A 25,433-nucleotide genomic window follows, 5' to 3' on the forward strand; every position below is an offset into this window, starting at 1 on the left:
TACTGTGCGAGCCCAGAGTGCACGAATAGCATTGTGTGCGAGTGACCAAAAATCATAACCAAAAATGTTGAATGCACGAGTTTACCTCACAGAACGCAAGGTAGAGGCAAGGAGTGGCTAAAAAATGCCATTTTCCATTAGTATGTGACCCCCCCCCCCAACACAACATGCCAATAGTGTCGTAGAGGCTCATGGGGAAGGTGCTCAAGAGGAGTCTGCAGTAAGATCTCACCTATAACTACTTCGCCAATAACGTTTTCGGCAATAACAGTAAGGTAAAATAGATATGGTACCCAGTTTCTATAACAGTGACAGGTATTTCACGAATACTAAGTTGTTATACTGCCAATACATCCGTGACAAGATGAGGAATGAAACAGACAAGTAAGAAGAGATGAAGGAAATTGCTGAAAATGTGAGCAGTAGCAAGGAGGAGAGGTAGGATCCTCCCCTCACGACCTCCCCTGACTCGCCCGCCGCTGTCCCTTCCTCCTCCACTGCCCCACCTGACTCACCAGCCTCCTTCCCCTCCACCTCCACAGTCCCACCTGACTCCCCAGCTTCACCTGGCATACCTGCAACCCCCACCATAATGACTGTTGCTGCATTCTGGAGGAAATGTAACATTTGACAGGCCATAAATTTCTTCGTCAAAGCTTGGAATAATACAACATTGGCAACTGTTAAATCAGCGTAGTGCGGCCGGGGTGGCAGCAGGGGCACTCTAAGTATGGTGCCGCGCCTTGGAACCTCTGTTATTTAAGCCCATCAGGCCTGTTGTCTACTGTTGTTAAAGTGACTGCCCATATTTTTGTTGTTGTAGCTATATCTCTAGTGCAATGTCTGAAAAATTTGACCTTTATTTTGTCTCTAAGGGCCAAAAAATGTCCAGGTATGAGGGGGTACAGCCCATATGTCATTTTTCCCAAATGATTATGTATTCTCAGTGCTCGATTTCACAGTGCATGAGGACCAGGACCGCCCAATTTCTCACGCACCATGCGAGCCCACTGCATATATACAGTATATATATCTATCTATCTATTGCCAGATGCCATAATCCCGTAAGGGGTGGCCATTTGACTTTGAGTTATTTGTTTTACAGGGAGGGGCACTAACTCTCCACCAACCCACTTGTTGACACGCAGGGAACATGTATGGTATGGTTATATGGTTACCACCCAGTGTTGTAAATTATTTCTTGGCTTACAGAAAACCATTTGGCTTGTCACTCAATGTAAAGCCACCTGTAAAGGAAAGAAAAGCAATAAGAAGTGACAGGAAAGATGGGAGAAATAGGAAGAGAGGAGGGAAGGCACAGAAAAAGAAGGATATAGGCTAAGGAAGAAGTAGGCAGCACTACATCAAGTGAGTGGATGATGGTTGCCACCACCTACCACTATATATCTGTTGCCAGACGCCTCAATCCCGTTTGGGGTGGCCACAAACAAATCGCCTCCACGTTGTCCTGTCCCCCGCCATTTCACTGCCCTGCTCCCAACTCACACCCCCCTCTCTCATATACCTCTCTACCCCATCCCTCTATCTCATTCTCAGCTTCCCCCCTCCCTCTTCCCCCCTCCACCTCACTCACATACACTCTCTTCATCAGTCTTTCACCCTCCATCCTCTCCACATGGCCAAACCACCTCAGTGTGTTTCTCATAACACTTCCTATCACATCCACATCCACACCACAACACACCTTTATATCCTCATTCGTCAGCCTGTCTCTCCATGTGACTCCACAGGCTCCTCTTAAATAACTCATTTCCACTGCTCTCACTATTGACTTGTGTCCTTCCAACAATGTCCAAGCTTCACTTCCATACGTTAGAGTTGGTATCACAATACTGTCATGTAGTAACTTTTTCACTTCCATGCTCACTTCCCTGTTTCTTATCACTGCTTTCAAAGAACCAGCAACCTTTCTTCCCTGCTGTGCCCTTTCAAGCACTTCACCCTCCAAACCTCCATCCTTACTCACCACACTACCCAATTACTTAAACGTACTCTCATTTTCCGATTCCTCACCATCCAACCTCGCTGTACATTCACTGACTTCACCTCTCTCAAAGACCATCACTTTACTCTTCCGTACATTCACCTTTAGTTTCCGTTTCTTGCACACTCTCCCAAACTCATCCACCAAGCCTTGCAGCTCCCCTTCGTCTTCACTCAACAACACAGTATCATCTGCAAACAACAGTACAGGGAGTTTCCAAACACTATCCTCTCTCACCAGGGCCACTCCAGCATCCACTACCTTACCTTGTACCTCTTTTATTACCCCATCCATGAACAGATTGAACAACCATGGAGACATGACACATCCCTGTTTCAACCCAACTTTCAAAGAGAAAAATTCACTTAGTTCACCATCCACACGCACTGCAGCCTTAGCACCATCGAACATACTCTTCACAGCATTCAACAACTTTCTATCTACTCCATATATTTTTAATACTTTCCACAATCCTTGTCTATCTACCCTGTCATATGCTTTCTCCAAATCCATGAAAGCCGCATACAACTTCTTTCCCTTCTCTAGAAACTTTTCCACTAAAGATCTAAGAATGAATATCTGATCTACACAACATCTTCCCTTCCTAAAGCCTCCCTGTTCTTCTCCAACTAATTCCTCTGTTCTTTCTCTAACTCTGTGAATAAGTATCCTACCATACACTTTTCCTATTATACTAAGAAGACAAATGCCCCTATGATTACCACATACTTCTTTTTCCCCTTTTCCTTTGTACAAGGGAATATATATATATATGTGTGTGTGTGTGTATACTGTATATATATACAGTAATCCCTGTACTTTCCGGACACCCACTTTCCAGACACCCCACTTACCGGACATTATGGGCCTGGACCTTCGGAACCCAAAAATGGCCAAAAAAAGAAAAAGAATCCCCCCAAAATCCTAATTTTTTCCCACCCGTAATTTGAAATTGCCACATGGCACCGAACAGCTGTTACACCACGGACCCTTCACCGCTTCCTTCCTCCCCCCTCCCCTGTCAGGGTTGCCATTTGTTATTTTTCATTACCAAATGTGGGCCAGTTTGGTAATGAAAAATTCATGTGGTTATGAATCAGAATAATGCATTACCAGATGGATTTTTCACATGTATGAGGATACACAAAATGGAGATGGTGGATTGTTTGCTGTCTCTGAATAATCTGCTAGTCTACATAGCATGAAAATAATCAACATACTGTTAATTATAAGGAGAGTGATTACATTTATTTCCACTTATATATATAATTAGTGAAGAATAAATGCTAGCTTTACGAATTAGGTAATGAAAAGTTAAATTTGGCAATGAAAATTGAGGAGTTTGGTAATGTGGCCATTGCGATCTGGCAACTCTGTTTCCCTGTCACCACCAAGGCACAGATAGTTACTGCCTGACTTCGATCGTGAGCAGATGCTTATCGCAGTGGAAGCCACACGTGCTCGTTTTTTGTGAATAAACTGCAATACCTTGCCACTAGACCACACGGGGTACAGTGTTGTGCAGTGTTAAGAAATTAGAATTTAGAATGCAAAGGATTAACTGTGGAGTACAAACTGGCGGTTGAAACTGGCCTGGTGCAATTAACAATGTGCAGTGTCAAACAGTTATAACTCATAGTGCATAGAATTACTGTAAATGCAGCACAACACTAGATTACTCTACATGCTTCAAGAGCATTTTTACCACTGCCAAAGCCTTTAGAGAAGGCAGTCACAGACATGCTGTAAGTACCCTGGCTGTGGTACAGTCACTTCTGATTCCTCATTCTTTGGTTCCTTTTCATTTATTTCATGCTTTATGTCCAATATTGGTGTGAATAGGGTCTTAAATAGGTTTAAATAGGTGCTATGCATGTCCAGTAGGGAGTTATTTAGGTGGCTTTCAAAGTTAGGCTTGGTTAAGGTCCTTATTTACCAGTCCAGGAGCCAGGGGCCCACTTTCCGGACGAGACCACTTTCCGGACATGCCTTTGGCTCTATTACATCGGATAGTGGAGGGATTGCTGTATGTATATACAGTAATCCCGCATTTTTTGCGGATTTTTTGTCTACGGTTTTGCCCTCTCGCGGATTTTCTCAGCATTAATAAGTTCAACAAAAATATCCTTGAATATACAGAAAAAAAAAAAAAAATGAAATTCCCGCAGCTTCCAATTGTAGCGCGGTAAACTCACGCCACCCTCTGTCCCTTTCCCGTGGCCCCTTTGCCAGTGTTACCATATCTAGCATAATTTTATTCTTTTAGCATAATTTTGATCAAATTTTCGAGTCTGGAATATTTTTTAGCATATTAGAAGTTTTAGAATCATTCTAGCATAATTTAGAATGGAATGGAATATTTTCAGAATAATTTTATAAAAACTACAAATCAGAGAGAGAGAGAGAGAGACGAATAAGGTAAGATGTTTGAATAGTTGGTTACTTTCAGTTTGGGCTTGGGTTGGATTAGGTTAGGTTAGGTTAGGTTGGATTAGGTTAGGTTAGGTTAGGTTGGATTAGGTTAGGTTAGGTTAGGTTTTAGGTTAGGTTCGGTTTGGTTCGGTTAGGTTAGGATAAGTTTGAGCTTTGTACTTTACCCATGAAACCTAGGTTTTTCCGATGGATTTTGGTATGATTCATTCGATTTTCAGCTTCATTTCAGTCGGAAATGACCATTTTCTGTGTTTCCCCCCCTCCCTATAACCCCCGATTCCCCAAAGATCCCTCATTATTTCAGGGGGATGGGGGGGGGTCATATCTCAAAATCTGGTTATTTCCGACGGAAATGATGCTCAAAATCGAACGAATCACATCAAAATCCATCAGAAAAACGTAAGTTTCGTGGGAAAAAGCAGTATGGGTAGATACCGATATTTATCCTCTTACTGTATGTAGGTTCATTTTAATATTTTCATAGTAAACAATATATAATTAATATGTTGCACGAATATGTATAGAATTTTATCATTTAGCGTCAAGTTAGCATAATTCATTTTTTACTTGGAACAAATATGCTCAATCTAGCATAATTTTTTCATTGCCCTAGCATAATTTCGTTGTTTGGATATGGCAACACTGCTCTCTGCCTCGCATTCTTCAGTCCACGCCTGACTGCGTTAAGCGGCTGTTGTGGTTGTAACCACACTATGATATGAGTCTCTTGCCTCCCACTTGCTTTCCACATGGCCCCAGGACGTAAGCCAGCCTCACCAAAGGCTAATAATACAATTAGTAAGAACTCCAAAGTGACAAAACGATCAAGTTATGACCTTAGCAGAGAAAATTGTGTTACTGGACAAGCTAAGAAACGACCGTGCGAGTGTTTGCTATCACCAGTTAATGCATCTTTTTATTTTGTACTGTTTTGTTAATAAATGTGTAGATAATTGTGTATTACAGTACGGTGTTTACGTTTTTCCTTCATAATGGAGTATGTGCTTTCAATCTTGTAAGAAGGTATTTCGGGATGAGTATGGAGGTTTTCGGGACAATTCGCAGTCACAACAAACACAAAACAATTCGCCTTCATTAATGAAGATAGCTGTGGGTGACGCTAGAATATAATTCAAAGGCGACTACAGCGAGGAAGAAACAAGTTAATTATTGACTAAAGGTGCAACTAATAAATAATATCCAGAACCTACGCTACTGAACATAGACTTTGCTGGATCCCCCTGAAATATAGTTATTAAAGTATTGATTAATTAATAATAAGTATATTGATGAAAGTATTGATTAGTATATTTATAGAATGGCGGGGAATCGTGCAGGGTGCGAATTGTTCTGAAGGGGAATCGTCCATGTTTTGACGGGGAATTGTCTGACGGCGAATTGTCTCGCAATCAGTATGGACATGGACTGTGTGATGGGCAGCATGGTGGACACAAGTGCAAGTTTTCAATTGTTAATAGAGTATTCGCGGAATTGACTTTTCGCGGGGGTTACAAGAACGTAACTACCGCGAAATATGCGGGATTACTGTATATACCTGCATATAAGTTTGGGAGAGTGTGTAAGAAACGGAATCTAAAGATGAATGTAAGGAAGAGTAATGTTATGGTCTTCGAGAGAAATGAAGTCACTGAATGTACAGTGAGGCTGGATGAGGAGGAAATGGAAAATGCAATTGTGTTTAACCACTACGTGCCAGCTGACATGTACAGCCATTACAATTTGGCATCAGAGCAATGCCGGTTGACTTTTATAGCTGCGAGCATCTTCTCGCCACCCCTTGAACCCATGACCATTTTCTATAACAACCACAGGTAGGTACCCAAGGTACCTGACGTACGGCTCAGTCTGTACACAGCACTGGTAGAGTGTAGAGTGATGTCTTCCTCATCTTCCTTGTCCGATTCCACTCCCCCACTCGCGGGGCCGATTGCACCATTGACCCCCGCGAAGGTTCTGCCCTTACCGCTTGGGAAAGGGCTCAGTGACTGAGCAGGTGTTTGGGAACCTGTAAATAGTAAACAGGTATTCACAAGTTTTTTTTTTTTTATATATATATATAAGTGAAATGTAAGATATTATAAGTTATATCTACTAAGTGCTGTGAAACAAGTGTTTTATAATAAATTTACAAGTGCATTGCAATAAGTGTTACAGTTTATGGTTATTTGTGAAACAGTGATTGGAAATACCCTGAGTAACCCTACCTGCTACTCAAAAGAAAACCTGGGTTCCATAGGCGAGAAAGAAAATGACCTGGTTGGCTGTAACTAAATATTTTCCCTTGTTACTCAGAAAATGATGGTGAATATGCGAGAATTAGCGTATTTGTGATGTGTGTAGGGGTTGAGTACTTGAGTAGTGTGATGAGTAGGTATGGAAGTTTAGAGGGTGAAGTGCTTGAAAGGGTACAACAAGGAAGAAAGTTTGCTGGTTCTTTTAGAGCAGTGATGAGAAACAAGGAAGTGGGCATGGAAATGAAAAAGTTACTGCATGACAGTATTTTGATTCCATCTCTAATGTACAGAAATGAAACCTGGACCTTGTTGGAGGAACATAAGTAAAGAGTGAGACCAGTGGCAATGATTTATTTGAGCGGAGCATGTGGAATCACATGGAGAGACAGACTGACAAATAAGGAAGTGAAAGAATATTGTGGTGCAGATGTAGATGTGATGGGAAGTGTTAAGAGAAACACACTGAGATGGTTTGGCCATGTGGAGAGGATGGAAAGCGAGAGACTGATGAGGAGAGTGTATGTGAAGGAGGTGGTGGGAAGGAGAAGGAGGGGGAGGCCAAGGATGAGATGGAGGAATGGAGTGGGGAGGTATACGAGAGAGAGGGGTGTGAGCTGGGAACAGGGCAGTGAAATGGCATTGGACAGGGCTACATGGAGGCTGTTTGTTTGTGGCCACCCCTTACGGGACTAAGACGTCTGACAATAGATGGATAGATATACAGTAATTCCTCATTTATCCGGACATAATAGAGCCAAAAGCATGTCCGGGTAGTGGCAGCATCCGGATAATGAGCACTGTTCCCCTACCATACCCAGACCCTACCTATGCCCAACCTCCAACCTATACCTAACCTATGTGGTTGAATGTTGGGCAGTGTTTTCCAGTCATTCAGGTATAGTTAGACATCAAAATACACAAAGGAATATCCAAAGTAATGCTAAAAACCAAGAAAACCATGCAGAAAAAACAATGAAAACCAAAAAATACCCTACCTAAACACTACTGTATATACAGTGCCCTCCTTATTTTGGCAGTGTTTTCTGGCCATTCTGCCATATTTTGACATCAAAACATACATAGGATTATCTAGAATAATTTTCAACACCAAGAAAACTAAGCCAAAAAAAAAAAAGAAAAGAAAAAAAAAATGAAAACCAAAAAACACCCGACCAATACAACACTGTATGTCGGCTACAGTTCTCCTCCTAATTTTGGCAGTGTTTTCAGGTCAGTCTGCTGTATTTAGACATCAGAACACATAGACATCAAAACACACATAAGAATATCCAAAGTAATGCTAAACACCAAAAAAAAAACATGAAAAAAACATTGACAACCAAAAAACACCCAACCTGTACACTGGTGTATGTACACTACCCCTCCTAATATTGGCACTGTTTTCAGGCCACTCTGCCATATTTAGACATCAAAACACACATAGGAATATTCAAAGTAATGCTAAACACCAAGAAAACCATGAAAATAAAACATTGAAAACCAAAAAACACCCGACCTTCTACACTAGTGTATGTACAGTACCCCTCCTGATTTTGTCACTGTTTTCCAGTCATTCTGCCATATTGAGACATCAGAGCACACATAGGAATATCCAAAGTAATGCTAAATACCAAGAAAACCATGGAAAAAAAATATAGAAAGAAAAAATATCTATATATACAGTGCCCCTCCAAATGTTGGCAGAGTTTTCCAGTCATTCTGCCATATTGAGACATCAAAACACACACAGGAATATCCATATTAATGTTAAACACCAAGAAAACCATGCATAAACAACAAAAATCCATAAAAAACTTGAAGACGGTTGGAAAATCACTTATCTTTCTGTGACAGTAGTGGTAGCTGCCCCGGGGTATTTAAAAAAAAAAAAAAAATCCATGGCCAAATACAGTATGCCAGTGGAAATTGGTTATATTGGTATAAATAGTATACCATTATCTTCACTGGTGTCTATCCTATAAGATAAGCTAATAAAAACACATAAAACTGATTAGTACAATAACAAAACTGCAGTGAAAATAAATGGTGTTCAAGAGTAAAACTTACCTTCATATAACAATCCTTGTGCAAAATTTTGCCTACACCTTGCAAGAGTTAAGCATATGTTTAGATGCAGAATTTAATGAGCTTTCTCATGGATTGTGCAGAATTTTGATATGACCAATAGTATTCGAATAAATTGCCCAAAACTTTACAAACTCATCAGTCAGTGCTTTCAGCGTGAAGGAGGGGAGGGACTGAGGGGGGAGCTGGTGGCATAGCTAGCACGGCAGGGAGCATGGGAGGGTATGGAGGAGCGACGGGAGGGGGGTAGAAGCACAGCTGTGGGCTTCTGTCACAAGGCAGATGGGCGCTTTTACCTGACATGTGACTTGTGGTCTGTCTTACACTCACATTGGCACAACTCCCAGTGACCAGGTGACTTTGGACATTCAGTGTTGAGGTGAATTGACGTTTTCACCTGACTTGTGGCTTGTGGTGTGTTTTATACGAGTGGTGGCAGTTGGGAAAGACTAATCCTGGTGGCCGCGCAACTTTGGACATTAGATGAGGATGCGTACAGATGTTTTGACACCATGTTTGGGTTACAGTCGGTATTACTCGGGTGCACGAGGTTAGTAGGGAGTGATCTGACCAGTGCGCGACTTTGACCATTCAGCTCAGTGGTGGATGGACATTTGAGCTCAGGTTGTGGGTAATGGCCTATTTCCCGCGCACGGCAAGAGCCCAGCGGCCACGATACCGAATGTTTGAATATGTCAGATGGCCGGCCGAAGTTCGCGGGGACTTTTATGCCCAGATAATAGCATGTAAATTTGGATAATGGTTTAGTAGTGCCAAGGTCCAATATCTGGATAGTGAACACGTCCGGATAAATGAGGGATTACATACTATACACCTATACCTCTATATCCGGCAGTGTTGTGTAGCAGTGGGAGTGTTCAGTCAGCGAGTATGTCAGATATCGAAGTACTTTTCCCCATAAGATTCTGAAGAAAAGCCAGAGATGCTTTCCAGACCCAAACCCAAACTCTCGTATACCTTATTTAACCCCTTAAACGCGGCTGTGTACAGTCAATCTCCCCCGAGTGGCAGGGTTGTATTGCGGTCTGAGTACCTGTAGGAAAATATTCGCCAAAAATCAGAGATTAACCCTAGAACATTATACTTGGTATGGCAGATAGTACTTACATTCAGCTTTCTCCAGAGACAGGTGTTGAGCCTTCGTGGACTACCCAAGGACTTGTGGAGACTTGCAAAGTTGGGTAACCAAATCTTCACTTTCACACCTCCAGCAACCCGGTTTCCCCTCTACCACAGCCTCATTCTGTCACGGTAAACTTTATACTACAACGTAAAGGCAGTTAGGAATCCCTATTTGTACAATAAGCACTGAAAATAAGGCTAAAATCAATGGAGCGTACGGCCGACATGCACTGTGGCGGCGGTCTTCCCGTCACTCAACAAACATTTCCATTTTCACAGCTAAAAACATGTATACTACATTATTTTCAATCATATTACTTCCCAAAAGATCACCACGGCGCGCTTTTTATTCTGCCTTACGTCCGCCACTTTATTCTCGTGCCTGTCGGCCGCTTGCACTGACTGGGAAGAGCTAGAACTCGCCATAATCTCACTTTGAAAGCCTGCAGTAAACTGACGCTAAACAGAGGCAAACCGTGAGAAAAAAAGCTAGTGTTACAACTGGGGAAACAAGCGTTTCCTAGTAGCATAAACTGCTTGTGAGAGGAGATCGCAGATTTACAGTTCTGAGCGCTCAGAGCGCTGCCATGTATCACAGCCAGGCTGGCCGGGCCGTGGTGGGGGGGGGGTATGGGGGGAAAACGCGATATTTGGCAACAACTGAGGTCAGTAGTACAAAGGTAAAGTATGCTAGTTGTAGCTAGAGGGTGGTGGTACTGATAGACAATACCAGCTGGAGCCTGCTTGCCCGCGGTTATTCAAAATTAACTCAAATCGCAAACGCGATGATCCGCCGTTCTGTCCTTTGGGCCGACCGTCGCAAAAGCGACGATCCGCGTTTAAGGGGTTAATCAGTAGAGGCTAACACAGAAATGCCATGGGTAATGTTACTGTCCTCATAAACAGTACTATTGCTAAAAAATGGCACATCAAACATCAATGCAGGATGTTAGCGTGGTGGGATGTGCAGTGTTCAACATTGCTTCAAGGCTACTAACCAGCCAGACAGACTGCTGGCCGTGTGCTAAACAAGGGTGGGTGAGGGAGACAAGTGGGGGTGTGGGAGGGTGGGGGGACAAGGAAGGAGGCAAGAAAGCCAAACAGCCTTACTATCCCCCCCCCCAGTCTCACTCAGTCACTCGCTCACTCACTACTATCACTCACTCACCGCTCTCACTTACTTAACCACTCTCACTCACTCACCCAGTCACTCACCAATTTCACTTACACACCACTCTCACTCATTCACTCATTCATTGACTTACCATTCTCACACACTCACTCCTTCGCTCATTCACTCACCATTCTCACTCATTTGCTCACCATTGTCACTCACTCACTCACTAACCACTCTCACTCACTCACTCACTCAATCACACACACACACACACACACACACACACACACACACACGTGCATGTGGGAGACAAGTGGGAGTGGGGGAGAGTGGGGGGATGGAAAGGGAGACAACCAGGGGTGGGGGAAGGCAGGGGGAGAGGGAGGGAGACATGCCTGGTAGTGCTTAATGTGGTGGGGGATGGAGGAGGGACAGGGGATAAAAAGGAGGGACAGGGGGGAGGGGGAGAAGAGAGAGGATATAAGGAGGATGGGAGGACCACGAGAGCCTTATTTCAAACCTAGGGAGAGGTGAGATGTCAGACTAGCGAGGCAATGGACGTTCAAATTGTTTGGATTGTGGGAATGTTCCCCTACATCTTGTGTTCGGTCTAATAAAGCACCAGTTATCGATGCACCGTATGATGTGGTGTACTGCATTATTGTATTGTATCATTACTTTTGTTGGTAGGTGGTGGCGACCATCATCCACTCACTTGATGTAGTGCTGCCTACTTCTTCCCTAGTCTTTATCATTCATTTTCTGTGCCTGCCGTCCTCTCTTCCTATTTCTCCCATCTTTCCTGTCACTTCTTATTGCTTTTCTCTCCTTTACAGGCAGCTTTACATTGAGTGACAAGCCTAATGGTTTCCTGTAAGCCAAGAAACCATTTACAACGCTGGGTGGTAACCATATAACGAAACCATACGTGCTCTCTATGTTTCAGTAAGTGGGTTGGTGGAGGGTTAGTGCCCCTCCCCATAAAACAAATAACTCATAGTCAAATGGCCACCCCTTATGGGATTATGGCATCTGGCAATAAATAAATAGATAGATCATTACTTTGTTGTATTTTATTCTTTATTTTCATCATTTACTTATGGGAAAGTTTTTAGGATAGAGGTTGGAGACAGATAGTAAAGCAGTATCCGGCTTGACTCCGAATATTGAGCTGATGGGGGTAGTATACAATATCCGGCATTTTACTTTAACTGGCGTAGGGCTTGGCTGAATTACGTGGGATAATGGAGAGTTTACTATATATATATACCGTCTATATATTTATATATTTACACACAGACACACACACGTACGCCCTCATTTTATAATGAAGATGTGTTTGAAAAAATTCATTGCTTAACAATTTATCATATACTATGTCACTTGCAACATGGGTTCAATGGGGGTATGTTATTGGCCAAAAGTCACTCACCCAGCTGAGTCAAAAATAAGTTTCAAACTCTCTTTAACTAGTAGACTTCATTTGCTGCCTACTACCAAAAATAAGCATTTGCTGCCTACCACCAAAAATAAGTCTAATAATTAATTTCTAACTCACCTATGCTGGTGGTTATTTGACTTTACTGCACTTCACTTGCTGCTTGAACTCTAACACCACACTGTTGTTCTACCACCGACACTAACACACCCGATAGGACCGAGTTCAGAGGTCATCTTGGAACAAACAGTTGACTGCAAGCTTACATGTTGGTGATCACAGAAACAAAAAGAGTGATCATATATCAACCAGTGAGGCTTCTTACAGGATCATAATGATCATACAATAAAATCTCAGTTATCCGTCGTTGCAATATCCGGCCCAATGCAGTATCCGGTACTGCTGGCTCGACTCCATTAAAGCAATATCTAGCAAAATTAAGCATTATCTGGCACCAAAACGGGATGTAACTGGCGGTTCTGTGCAATTGCCAGTGTTAAGGTGGGTCAGCCGGCTAATAAGTGGTAGCCAACCAGAACTGTGTTACAGTAATGCTGTACTGTATCATTATTTTATTGTATTTTATGCTTAATTTTCATCTTTTACACATGAGAAAGATTTTAAGACAGATGATCGAGATGGATAGTAATGCAATATCCGGTTTGATGTCGAATATTGAGCTGATGGGGGGTACCACAGTATGCAATATCCAGCGTTTTGCTTTAACTGGCTTAGGGCTTGGCTGAATTGCGCAAGATAATTGAGAGTTTAATGTTTCAACAAAAGTGCTACCGGTATCATATTTTGAAAAAAAAAAAAATCCTAACTTTTTCATTGTTGTATAAGTGATTTGTCACATACCACTTCATTGTATAACAAGGGTCCGTTGTAGCACTGTAGTACAGTACTGTAGTGCATCATCAAAATATGTAGACTTTAGTAGAATTAAAGTACGTATAAAATGGTAATTTTGAGTTAGGGAACTATGCAGTATCAGGATGGTAACAGATTGCAATGAGAAATAGTTGTGAAATATTAAAGTGACCCCAAGTATTGTATGCATAAATTGTGTTTTTTATATTTACGTATTTCTTTTCTTACTTTACAGACAAAAACATGGCTACTAGTTTTGAACTTAGAGATGACCGCTCCTTTGTCAACCCATTTCCAGGGGAGATTGGGGATGATGAAGCCCAGATTTTAGATCCAGATAAGAAAAGGGTTTGTTTTAAGTATTTTATGTCCTTGCAAAATATCACAGCTTTTTCCATATAACTGGTACAGAATAATGGGAGTAATTAGCAAATGCACCTTATAGGAAGCAATGAAACTGTAATAAGCAATATTTCTTTTATAACAATAAAAAGCAGTGACAAAACAGGTGACATAGAGTATAATGAGAACTTATGGAAATGGTTAATGCATTGATTATGGTATGCTGTGGTGTTGTACCCTTTTCATTTTAACATGGCCCAGATTTTTGCTCTTTTGCAGCTTTATTTCAGATATGAATACAGTACTTCAGCAACAGAAAGAGACAATACTCTGGCTCAGCACTTCTTCATAATTAGCATCACATTATGTGTTAATTTCTTGTATCAGTTTAATGATTTAGAGATGGTAATTTTAGGTCTGGTTAGAGTAAAAAGGGTATATTGTAGTGTGCAAGGTATGTTGTTTTATATAGTAAAGAAAAGTATAGGAGAAAATATAACCAAATACTGATTTTTTTTTTTTTTTTTTTTTAATTGAAGATACAACAATTTGGCCCAACCTGGATATACAGTAATTTCTTTCTTTTTAATGGTTGTGTAGTTGGTCCTAGGCTTCAGGTTGAAATAGAACTATCTTTGCAGCAAACGTTCCCATATATGAATGTAATCCTTCTAGTGGTAGAGTTAGTCCTTGTTGATAGTTGTTTCACTGTTGAGTTGGTTGTGAATTAATGCATTTTCTGCAGATTAAATTACTATTAATTTATTAACAGGTTGTTTGAAATTAATGTTAGAATTATTTTGTGTGTGTGTGTGTGTGTGTGTGTGTGTGTGTGTGTGTGTGTGTGTGCACTTTTAATATCGTCATGTCTCACGTTGTGTCATTTAAAGTAATATTTTGCTTGCAAGCTTCCTGGACTTGAACCCCTTGATTGCAGGTGATGCCCTTTTCTAGTGTGCACTTTCTGTTTACCAAATTATTTTACTCAGCTTAGGGAAGGCTTCTTGTATTGGATGGGTGTGTTAGGTAATATTTAACCCGTATCCTAGGTTGAATAAAGTTGTCAGGAGATGGCAAGATTAAAATGGAGTAGACATCCCCGGGCTTGGTGTGTTACGGTAATTGAAGTCTGGCTGTATACAGGGTACCCTATATATAATGCTCTTCTTCCACTCAGCCACAGTGGCTGAGTAGTTAGCACTGCTGAATGTGATGCTGCTGGCCTGTTAGTGCCAGGGTTCAAATCTTGGTGCGGGCAGCTGGCGTCACTCAACTCAGGTATCCATCCACCCTTTGTGGGTTGGAAGATAAAATGAGTATTTAGGAGCTAGGGTAACACCTAGGGGAGGCAACTGTGGCAACATGGATAATGCAGTGGCCTTGTATCCTGGGATTTGCAGTGAATAACCCACCACAGGCTCAAAGGCAGCACCTCAGGGCATCTGCCCCCACATTTATCCCCCCCCCCTTTTTTTTTTTTTTTTTTTTTTTTTTTTTTTTCAGACAAATTTTTATGTGTTGTGGGGATGGTTCAGTTAGCATTGCCAATGTGTAATCTGCATCATTAATTTATTTCCTACTCCAACTGCTTCACCTATGCCCACACAGCAGATTTAACCATCCCTGCAACACCTAAGATATTGCCAGGTAAGTCTGTGATGTGAGTGCATTTACATACTTGGGTATTGTGATTAGTAATGATGGAAGTTTGGAGGATGAAGTGTCTGAAAAGGTACAACAAGGAAAAAAGGTGGCTGTTCTTTGAAAGCAGTGAGAAGAAATAGGGAAGTGTGCTTGGAAGTAAAAAAGTCGCTGCATGATAGTATTGTGATATCGACTCAAACGTTTGGAAGTGAAACTCGGACCTTGTTAGAAGGTAGGGGGGTTTTCAAGAATACTCCCCCAGTATCCCTGCTTGTCGTAAAAGGCGACTAAAAGGGTTGGCGGAGGGTTAGTGCCCCTCCCCGGAAAACAACTAACTAAAAAAACAAACAAGAAGCCTCGGACAAGGACTGACCAAACGTTGACGACCCAGGACCGGACAAAGGACTTGGTAATGTGTACATGGAATGTAAGAGGAGCGAATGATGAGGTGAAAGAGAGAGAGATTGTCCAGGTGCTTGAGGATGCGAAAGTGGATGTATGTGGAATAACTGAAACAAAATGGAGAGGAGAAAGTGTGAGAGAATGGGAGTATGGATGGGGTATATGTGCAGGAGTAGATGAGAATGAGAGGGCAAAGGAAGGAGTGTGTATAGTTGTGAGTAAAAGATGGAAGAAGAGCATAAGACAGTATGGATCAGTTGGGTCAAGGATTGTGTGGGTAAAGTTGAAAGTTGGAATACAAATGTGGGCGATTGTGTGTGTGTATGCGCCAACGCAAGATCGTGCTAGAAGAGTGAGAGAAGAGTTCTGGACAAATGTGGAAGTGTGCATGGAAAAGTTTGGAAGGAATGAGAGAGTGTTTTTGATCGGTGATATGAATGGTAAAGTTGGTAATGTGAAGGTGGATGGAATAGTTGGTGAGTGGGTGTGCCTGCTGAGATAGATGAGAATGGGAGTGCGTTAGTGGACATCTGTGCTGGGAGGGGGTTGGTAATAGCCAATACCCTCTTCAGGCATAAAATGATCCACAGGTATACATGGCGAGTGATGAGAAGGGTGGGTGGTGAACTGAATGAAAGGAAGGCAATGATTGATTATGTGTGTGTGGATGAAAGGATGCAAAGATGTATATTGGATGCAAGAGTTTATAGAGGTTGGGGGAGCGGCCTTTCTGACCACTACTTGGTGGTGGCCAGAATTAGGATGCAAGTAAGATGGAGGAATAGAAGAAGGGAAAGACGAGAGGAAGGAGTAGTTGCAAGGAGAGTGGAAAGGTTACAAGAGGATGAGAAAAAGGCAGAGTATAAGAGAGAAGTGGAGGAACGATTGGGCAAATATGAATTGGAGCAGATGGGAGACGTGGAAGGTGTGTGTAAGATATTTACAGAAGAAATATGTGCAGCATGTGATGTGGTGTGTGGAAGGAAGAGAAGACGGAGGGGGGTGCAAGGAACAGCGTGGTGGACTGAAGAGGTGAAACAGGCTGTGGCACAAAAGAAGAAAGCATACAATGAATGGATGAGAAATAGGGGCGTGGAAGAAGTTGAGAGGCAGAAGAGAGAGTTATATGTGGAAAGGAAGAGAGAGGTGAAAAGATTAGTAAGAGAGAGTAAGAAGAGAGTGGATCAGGAATTTGGGAGGAATTTGAGTGTAAAGTGGAGGGACTGTAAGAAAATGTTCTGGAGAGAAGTGAAAAGAGTAAGACAGGGTGGAAGTGAAGTTAGCAGGGGAGTGAAAGATAAACATGGTAGATTACTAGTGGAGAAGGGAGAAAAAGTGAGCAGATGGAGAGAACACTTTAAGGAATTGTTGAACGTAGAGGATGGAAGTAATGCGAGTATAAGTGGCTGGGGAATGGCTGGGAGAAGGAGGGAGGTGAGAAGACAGGTAGAAATCAGTAGGATAGAGGTTGTGGAAGCAATGAAGAAAGTTAAATCGGGAAAGCCCCAGGAATTGATGGAGTGTGTGGTGAGATGCTGAAGCATGGGGGAGAGATAGTAGTAGAATGGATGTGGAAGATGTGCAGATTGGCCTGGGAGGAAGGTAGAGTCCCGGAGGATTGGAAGTCAGGTATAATTATTCCCTTGTACAAAGGAAAAGGGGAAAAAGAAGTGTGTGGTAATCATAGGGGCATTTGTCTTCTTAGTATAATAGGAAAAGTGTATGGTAGGATACTTATAGACAGAGTTAGAGAAAGAACAGAGAAATTAGTTGGAGAAGAACAGGGAGGCTTTAGGAAGGGAAGAGGTTGTGTAGATCAGATATTCATTCTTAGATCTTTAGTGGAAAAGTTTCTAGAGAAGGGAAAGAAGTTGTATGCGGCTTTCATGGATTTGGAGAAAGCATATGACAGGGTGGATAGACAAGGATTGTGGAAAGTGTTAAGAATATATGGAGTAGATGGGAAGTTGTTGAATGCTGTGAAGAGTATGTATGATGGTGCTAAGGCTGCAGTGCGTGTGGATGGTGAACTAAGTGAATTTTTCTCTTTGAAAGTTGGTTTGAAACAGGGATGTGTCATGTCTCCATGGCTGTTCAATCTGTACATGGATGGGGTAATAAAAGAGGTACAAGGTAGGGTAGTGGATGTTGGAGTGGCCCTGGTGAGAGAGGATAGTGTTTGGAAACTCCCTGTACTGTTGTTTGCAGATGATACTGTGTTGTTGAGTGAAGATGAAGGGGAGCTGCAAGGCTTGGTGGATGAGTTTGAGAGAGTGTGTAAGAAACGGAACCTAAAGGTGAATGTAGGGAAGAGTAAAGTGATGGTCTTTGAGAGAGGTGAAGTCAGTGAATGTATAGCGAGGTTGGATGGTGAGGAATTGGAAAATGTGAGTACGTTTAAGTATTTGGGTAGTGTGATGAGTAAGGATGGAGGTTTGGAGGGTGAAGTGCTTGAAAGGGTACAGCAGGGAAGAAAGGTTGCTGGTTCCTTGAAAGCAGTGATAAGAAACAGGGAAGTGAGCATGGAAGTAAAAAAGTTACTACATGACAGTATTGTGATACCAACTCTAACGTACGGAAGTGAAGCTTGGACGTTGTTGGAAGGACACAAGTCAAGAGTGAGAACAGTGGAAATGAGTTATTTAAGAGGAGCATGTGGAGTCACATGGAGAGACAGGCTGACGAATGAGGATATAAAGGAGCGTTGTGGTGTTGATGTGGATGTGATAGGAAGCGTTGTGAGGAACACACTGAGGTGGTTTGGCCATGTGGAGAGGATGGAGGGTGAAAGACTGACGAAGAGAGTGTATGTGAGTGAGGTGGAGGGTGGAAGAGGGAGGGGGAGACCGAGGATGAGATGGAGGGATGGGGTGGAGAGGTATATGAGAGAGGGGGGTGTGAGTTGGGAGCAGGGTAGTGAAATGGCGGGGGACAGGGCGACTTGGAGGCGATTTGTTTGTGGCCACCCCAAACGGGATTGAGGCGTCTGGCAATAGATAGATAGATGTGGAGTTACATGGAGAGAGAGAGAGAGAGAGAGAGGTAGACAAATGAGGAAGTGAAGGAGCATTGTGGCGTGGATGTGGATGTGATAGAAAGCATTAGGAGAAATACACTGAGGTGTTTTGGCCATGTGGAGAGGATAGAGAGCCAGAGACTAACAAGGAGTGTGTATGTGAGCGAGGTGGAGGGGGAAGAGGGAGGCTGAAAATGAGATGGAGAGATGGAGTGGAGAGGTATATGAGAGCTGGGGGGAAGACAGTGAAATGGCATTGGACAGGCACTTTGTTTGTGGCCACCCCTTGCAGGATTGAGGCGTACGGCAATAGATAGATAGATAGAAGTCTGTGATGGAGTGTTTATAGATTGCCCTGTATAACTTCAGTGTTATTAATTTTGCAGCTCTCAGCGAGATATCTGGTGACAGCTCTAGACAACATTAGTACACTCCTGCATTCATGGGAAACTGGCATAAGAGGAACAGAAGGCCAGGCTGACTACTCTGTGTATACGGGAACCTCAGGATATGCTGTGCTGTATCTCCGTCTCTATGACCATTACAAGGATGAGAAGTATTTAATGGTGAGTTCGTAGCCTTGAGATATGTAGCTACAGTTCATCCACCTTAACTAGATGGAGATTTAATCTTTTTGTAGCTCATTTCCTGTACCTCAGGGGCAGATGAGTCAGTACTCTAGCACTACATATTTCCTGTAGCACTTCTTCATGACTACCACCATATTTTAGTATTAACCTCCAGTTACAACACAGCATTCAAAACAGAGATGGCACTTTTGGGCCAAGTAGAAGTGGAGAGAGTAGTCTTCATATAAATTTAAACAGTATTTGTTTCACCATTGTGGTAGGTGGGGGCACTCACTTTCCACTCACTCGATGTAGTGCTGCTCTCGAGTGTCTGCCCTTTTCCTTTCCTACCTTCCTCTTCTGTCTTACTTTACTTCATTCTTTCCCCGTCCTTCTGCCTGCAGGTGACTTTACACTCCCTCTTTTGTCTATTTTTCCTGCATTCTTTCTTGTCCCTTCTGTCTATGGGTGACTCTGCACTGAGTGGCAAGCCGAATGGTTTCCTGTACACCAGGGAACCATTTACTATGGTGGGTGGTAACCATATAACCAAATTATGGCGCCTGGTGGTTTAGTGGTTAATTGCGGTGCTCCAGCTGGAGTGAGTCGATGAAGGTTTATATCCAAGGGGTGGTTGGGGTTTATTGCTCACATAATGCCACTCAGGGATGAGCGAGGTTGGCCACATTCATCTTAAATGTCAGGACCAGCTTGCCTAACCTAGGGTTCCTATGCTCCTCATGGGGCAACGTAGAATTGGATGATGGATGGATGGATATTTCATCATTACATTGGTGATGACTTCTCGCTTTCTCATCTAAGTTGTGTGATTTTTTATAAAGTCATTTGAAAGTCAGAAATGAGATTTTTTTTTTAGTTTATGCTTTTATCCCTTCGGTCATGAACCAGAACCCGGTCTCACTATAATTAGCATACAGTGAGCATGGAAGTGAAAAAGTTACTACATGACAGTATTGTGATACCAACTCTAACGTACGGAAGTGAAGCTTGGACATTGTTGGAAGGACACAAGTCAAGAGTGAGAGCAGTGGAAATGAGTTATTTAAGAGGAGCCTGTGGAGTCACGTGGAGAGACAGGCTGACGAATGAGGATATAAAGGAACGTTGTGGTGTGGATGTGGATGTGATAGGAAGCGTTATGAGGAATACACTGAGGTGGTTTGGCCATGTGGAGAGGATGGAGGGTGAAAGACTGACGAAGAGAGTGTATATGAGTGAGGTGGAGGGGGAAAGAGGGAGGGGGAGGCCGAGGATGAGATGGAGGGATGGGGTGGAGAGGTATATGAGAGAGGGGGGTGTGAGTTGGGAGCAGGGCAGTGAAATGGTGGGGGACAGGGCGACTTGGAGGCGATTTGTTTGTGGCCACCCCAAACGGGATTGAGGCGTCTGGCAATAGATAGATAGATAGATGGTTATTTTACCTGGACACTTCCTAGACTTTAAGTGAGGAGTGACTGCTGGTAGCTTCTGTCAGAGTGTTTTATGTAGAATAATATCCCTTCTCTTTCATATCAGTCTTATTTTGGATATTAAGCTAATGATCAAATGCAGCAGATAGATGTACTGTACCATATTTTACACTGTATTCGAGGCATTGATGAGGATCCTACACGTGGTGGTGCTGTGTTCTCTGGATGGAATGAAGGTGAATTAACTGGAGTGTCCACCCAGGATCCAAATCTTATCACATTTCCCCTTGTACTTCTCTATGGGAAAGAACCCTGAGATGACTTTAGCAAGGCACTCTGCAGTACCACAGTTGGTTGCTGGTTCTCTGCATGGTTTATATACCTGTACTTTACCTGTAAGACATCCCCACAGAAGCATTTCCATAATATGGTTGATGGGTCTGCTCAACCACACAGATAAAGGTTAAGCCACAACAACAACGACATTGATTATACAGTAAGACCTCACCCTAACGGACTAATTGGGGTCCAAGCCATGCCGAAAAAAACGAATTTCCAATAAAAGCGACATCCGAACTGCCTCCTGCTAACCCAGACTTTTTCTGATATGTCAGACATTAGTCTGGATCGCACCAACGATTTTTAAATTGTATTCACTACCGTTGCATTACTGTACTATATTATACCTTCACTACAATAATCAAATTGTATAATATATATAATAATACTGTACTGTACACTGATAAACATGTCTTTTATTTACCTTATTGTGGTGAACATAGCTGAAATGGTCAGGCAGTCCGGACTGCTTCTGGCTTCGTCGGACTTTTTCTTATATATAGGAATTTAGTCCGGTAGCTCTTCGATTCCAATAAAAGTGAATTCTGATCTGTTGAAGTCCTTTATATCGAGGTTGTACTGTACTTCTTGTTTTTCCCAGAAAGTACTGAAAAATTCTCCACATGCCTTGCATGCATACTGTAGGGTTGAAACCATGCAGTTCATGATCAGACCATTAGCAACCTCTAATGAATTATGTACAGTACTGGTACTTTTTACTATTATTACCACTTTCACATCATAGTTAACTCCTAAAGTCCGTTCATCATCCATTGATGTGTTTTAGACAAGGTACGTTCAGTCCGATCCAAATCGATTTAGTGGAAGTCACAAAAAACTGGGAAGAGGTTGCCACGCCTCTTTGATGATGTAAATGGAAGCTAGCAAATGGGAACAACAATATCTGGTGGCAAGATTGGTCCCCCTACATGTGGTGGGAAAGCCTCTCCCCTCCCCCAGTCATCTCTCCACCTCTCTCTACCCCATTGGATCCTCTTCTCACTGTTTCTTCCCACCCAAATCTCCCCCATACCCCCTCCATACCATCGTGGGGGTGTGTATGGGGCCTATTCCTTTCCTGTTGGGGCCCCACCACCTCCCCTCCACCTCCCAGGGCCTCCCCCCCACACCCACTCCACCTACCTCTGCTCGACCGGTTCCTCGTCTGACTGTCACCTCCCACTCAAATCAGGCAAGCCATTTTTTTTTTTTTTTTAAGAGACAGTAAATGGAGGAAGGAAAAACAAAGGTAATAAAAAGAACAAGTCCTTGTGCCTAAAGGCATCCTCCATTCATGAATCCTTTATAACAACTGGATATAAATAAAAGTGGATTAAATGTTTGTGGCAAGCAACTACCAGGAAGTGAATTCCAGAGAGTAGTAGTTCTGAGGATAAATGAATTTTGATAAGCAGAGGTTGTGCATTGCAGGGGAGAGAGTGGGAGTTCATGGGCGCTCCCAGCTGCCCGAGTATTTCGGGAGACAATGTGAGGGGGAGGCACAATTGAAGCAAGTTCATCAGATCACTGAACAGTAAAAATACCAGTAAGATAATGCTAAAGATGCAACATCTCTATGTACTGATAATGGAGGAAGGTCCTGCGTAATGGCAGGATTATTGATTAATCTAATGGCTTTATTTTGAATTTTTTCCAACTGCCTCAATATGACCACTCCACATCCACTCCACAGTGGCGAACAGTATTCGATCTGAGAACGCACATGACTTGTATATTATGGTCAACTGCTCATCAGCGAAGAATTCGCAAACTCTGTACAGAAGTCCCATTATTTTAGAAGCATTTTTAGCAAGGGATTTAACATAAACTGTCCTGCTTAGGTTGGTGTTTAGTGTGACACCTAGGATATCAATTGTAGTGAATATGGGAATATTGACATCATTTATAATTATGTGGGAGTCTGAGGGATTCTTTCTGTTGGAGAAATTAATGTATTTAGTTTTCTGAGCATTAAATGAGACAAGATTTGTTTGTCCCCATTGATGAATTTTAGAAAGGTCCTGGTTCAGAGAAACTGCTGTGTTTATTTGGGAATTTATAGTAAAGTAAAACCTCGATAAAACAGACTTCAGTAGACCGGAATTCGCTTTTATTGGAATCGAGGAGCTACCGGTTTAGATTCCTATAGACAGTATCGCAAAAAGTCCGATAAAGCCAGAAGCAGTCCGGATTGCCTGACCACTTTAGCTATGTCCACCACAATAAGGTAAATAAAAGACATGTTTATCAGTGTACAGTACAGTATTATTATATACCCTGTATATTATACCTTTTGATTTATATAGTGAAGTTATAACACAGTACAGTACTGCAATGGTAGTCAAAACAGTTTAAAAACTGTTGATGCAATCTGGACTAATGTCTGATATATTGGAAGAAGTCCGAGTTAGCAGGGGGAAGTCCAGATGTCACTTTTATCAGAATTTAGCCCTTTTCGGAATGGCTTGAGCCCCAATTAATCCATTATATTGAGGTCTTACTGTGTCAGATTGTGTAAAGGAGGTACTATATGTGAAAGAACTATGAAGTGTCGAGTCATCAGCATAAGAGTGTATTGGGTTGTGTGTGACAGGAGGTCATTTATATGAATGAGAAAGAGGTATGGGGCCAAAACAAATCCCTGAGGTACTCCAGCATTTATGGAATGAAATTGGGAATAAATTCTGTCTACCATGACCCGTATTTTTCTATTACAGGTATGAAGGTAAGAAGAAATTGGAGGAACCAGTGATGTGAGGCCATAGTGTGACATCTTAGTCAGACAGTATGGCCCAGTGCCATACTCTGTCAAATGCTTTTGAAATATCAAGTTTTTTTGTGTGTGTTTCACCATGTTGGTCAATTGTTTTGCTAATCTGACGAGTAAGAAGGCAAAGAATGTCTGCAGTGGAACGTTCTTGTCTAAATCCATACTGCCGATCGTTGATTAATTTATTGATATATAGGTGCTTGACTATGTGTTTATTTATTAGTGTCAAAAACTTTACTGAGAACGGAAGTTATAGCGATTAGTCTGTAATTTGATGGATGAGAAGTGGTCCCCTTTTTAGGAACAGGAAGGATATTTGCTTCTTTCCAGGAGGCTGGAAAACTTGAGGTACAGATGCATAAGTGGAAAAATTTTGCCACTACGGGAGTGAACATTGGGGAGCAATTTTTAAGTACTATTGATGGAATTTCATCTGGACCAATAGCTTTGTCTACTGAGAAGTTCTGTGTGATTTTCTGTATTTAGAGTTGAGTTTGTTGAAAAAATATCAACAAGAAGGTTGGTTTTTGCTCATGGGTCTATCTATCTATCGCCAGATGCCTCAATCCCGTTCGGGGTGGCCACAAACAAATCGCCTCCACATCGCCCTATCCCCCACCATTTTACTGCCCTGCTCCCAACTCATACCCCCCTCTCTTATATACCTCTCCACCTCATCCCTCCATCTCATCCTCGACCTCCCCCTCCCTCTCCTCCCCCCCACCTCACTCACATACTCTCTTCGCAAGTCTTTCACCCTCCATCCTCTCCACATGGCCAAACCACCTCAGTGTATTCCTCCTAACGCTTCCTATCACATCCACATCCACACCACAACGCTCCTTTATATCCTCATTTGTCAGCCTGTCTCTCCATGTGACTCCACAGGCTCCTCTTAAATAACTCATTTCCACTGCTCTCACTCTTGACTTGTGCCCTTCCAACGACGTCCAAGCTTCACTTCCTTACGTTAGAGTTGGTAGCACAATACAGTACTGTCATGTAGTAACTTTTTCACTTCCATGCTCACTTCTCTGTTTCTTATCACTGCTTTCAAGGAACTAGCAGCCATTCTTCCCTACTGTACCCTTTCAAGCACTTCACCCTCCAAACCTCCATCCTTATTCATCACACTACCCAAGTACAGTAATCCCTCCAGTATCCGATGTAATAGAGCCATAGGCAGGTCCAGATAGTGGTCCTGTCCGGATATTGGGCCCCAGCTTATGGACTTGTACTTATGGACCCTAACTCAGAGAAACACCTATACAACTACCTCTGGACATGCATAGCACCTATTTAACCCCTAAAACGCGGATTGTCGCGTTTGCGACGCTCGGCCATAAGGGCAGGATGGCGGGTCGTCGCGTTTGCGATTTTAGTAAATTTTGAATAACCGCGGGCAAGCAGGCTCCAGCTGGTATTGTCTATCAGTACCACCACCCTCTAGCTACAACTAGCATACTTTACCTTTGTACTGCTGACCTGAGTTGTTGCCAAATATCGCGTTTTCCCCCCATACCCCCCCCACCACGGCCCGGCCAGCCTGGCTGTGATACATGGCAGCGCTCT

General features: G+C 42.6%; 1 protein-coding gene across 1 annotated transcript in view; it reads left to right on the forward strand.

Moving 5' to 3' along the window:
- Positions 1-25,433, forward strand: part of LOC145398758 (lanC-like protein 2) — a 170,043-nt gene that overhangs the window by 17,485 nt on the left and 127,125 nt on the right. The window contains exons 2-3 of the mRNA XM_080271565.1: positions 13,585-13,697; positions 19,140-19,319. Of these exons, the coding sequence (XP_080127691.1) occupies positions 13,593-13,697; positions 19,140-19,319 (285 nt within the window). The 5' untranslated portion in view covers positions 13,585-13,592. The remainder of the gene's footprint in view (positions 1-13,584; positions 13,698-19,139; positions 19,320-25,433) is intronic.

The sequence above is a fragment of the Coenobita brevimanus genome, chromosome 46 (genome assembly GCF_032717465.1).
Source record: "Coenobita brevimanus isolate Jiangsu-jjx chromosome 46, ASM3271746v2, whole genome shotgun sequence".
Taxonomy (NCBI): domain Eukaryota; kingdom Metazoa; phylum Arthropoda; class Malacostraca; order Decapoda; family Coenobitidae; genus Coenobita; species Coenobita brevimanus.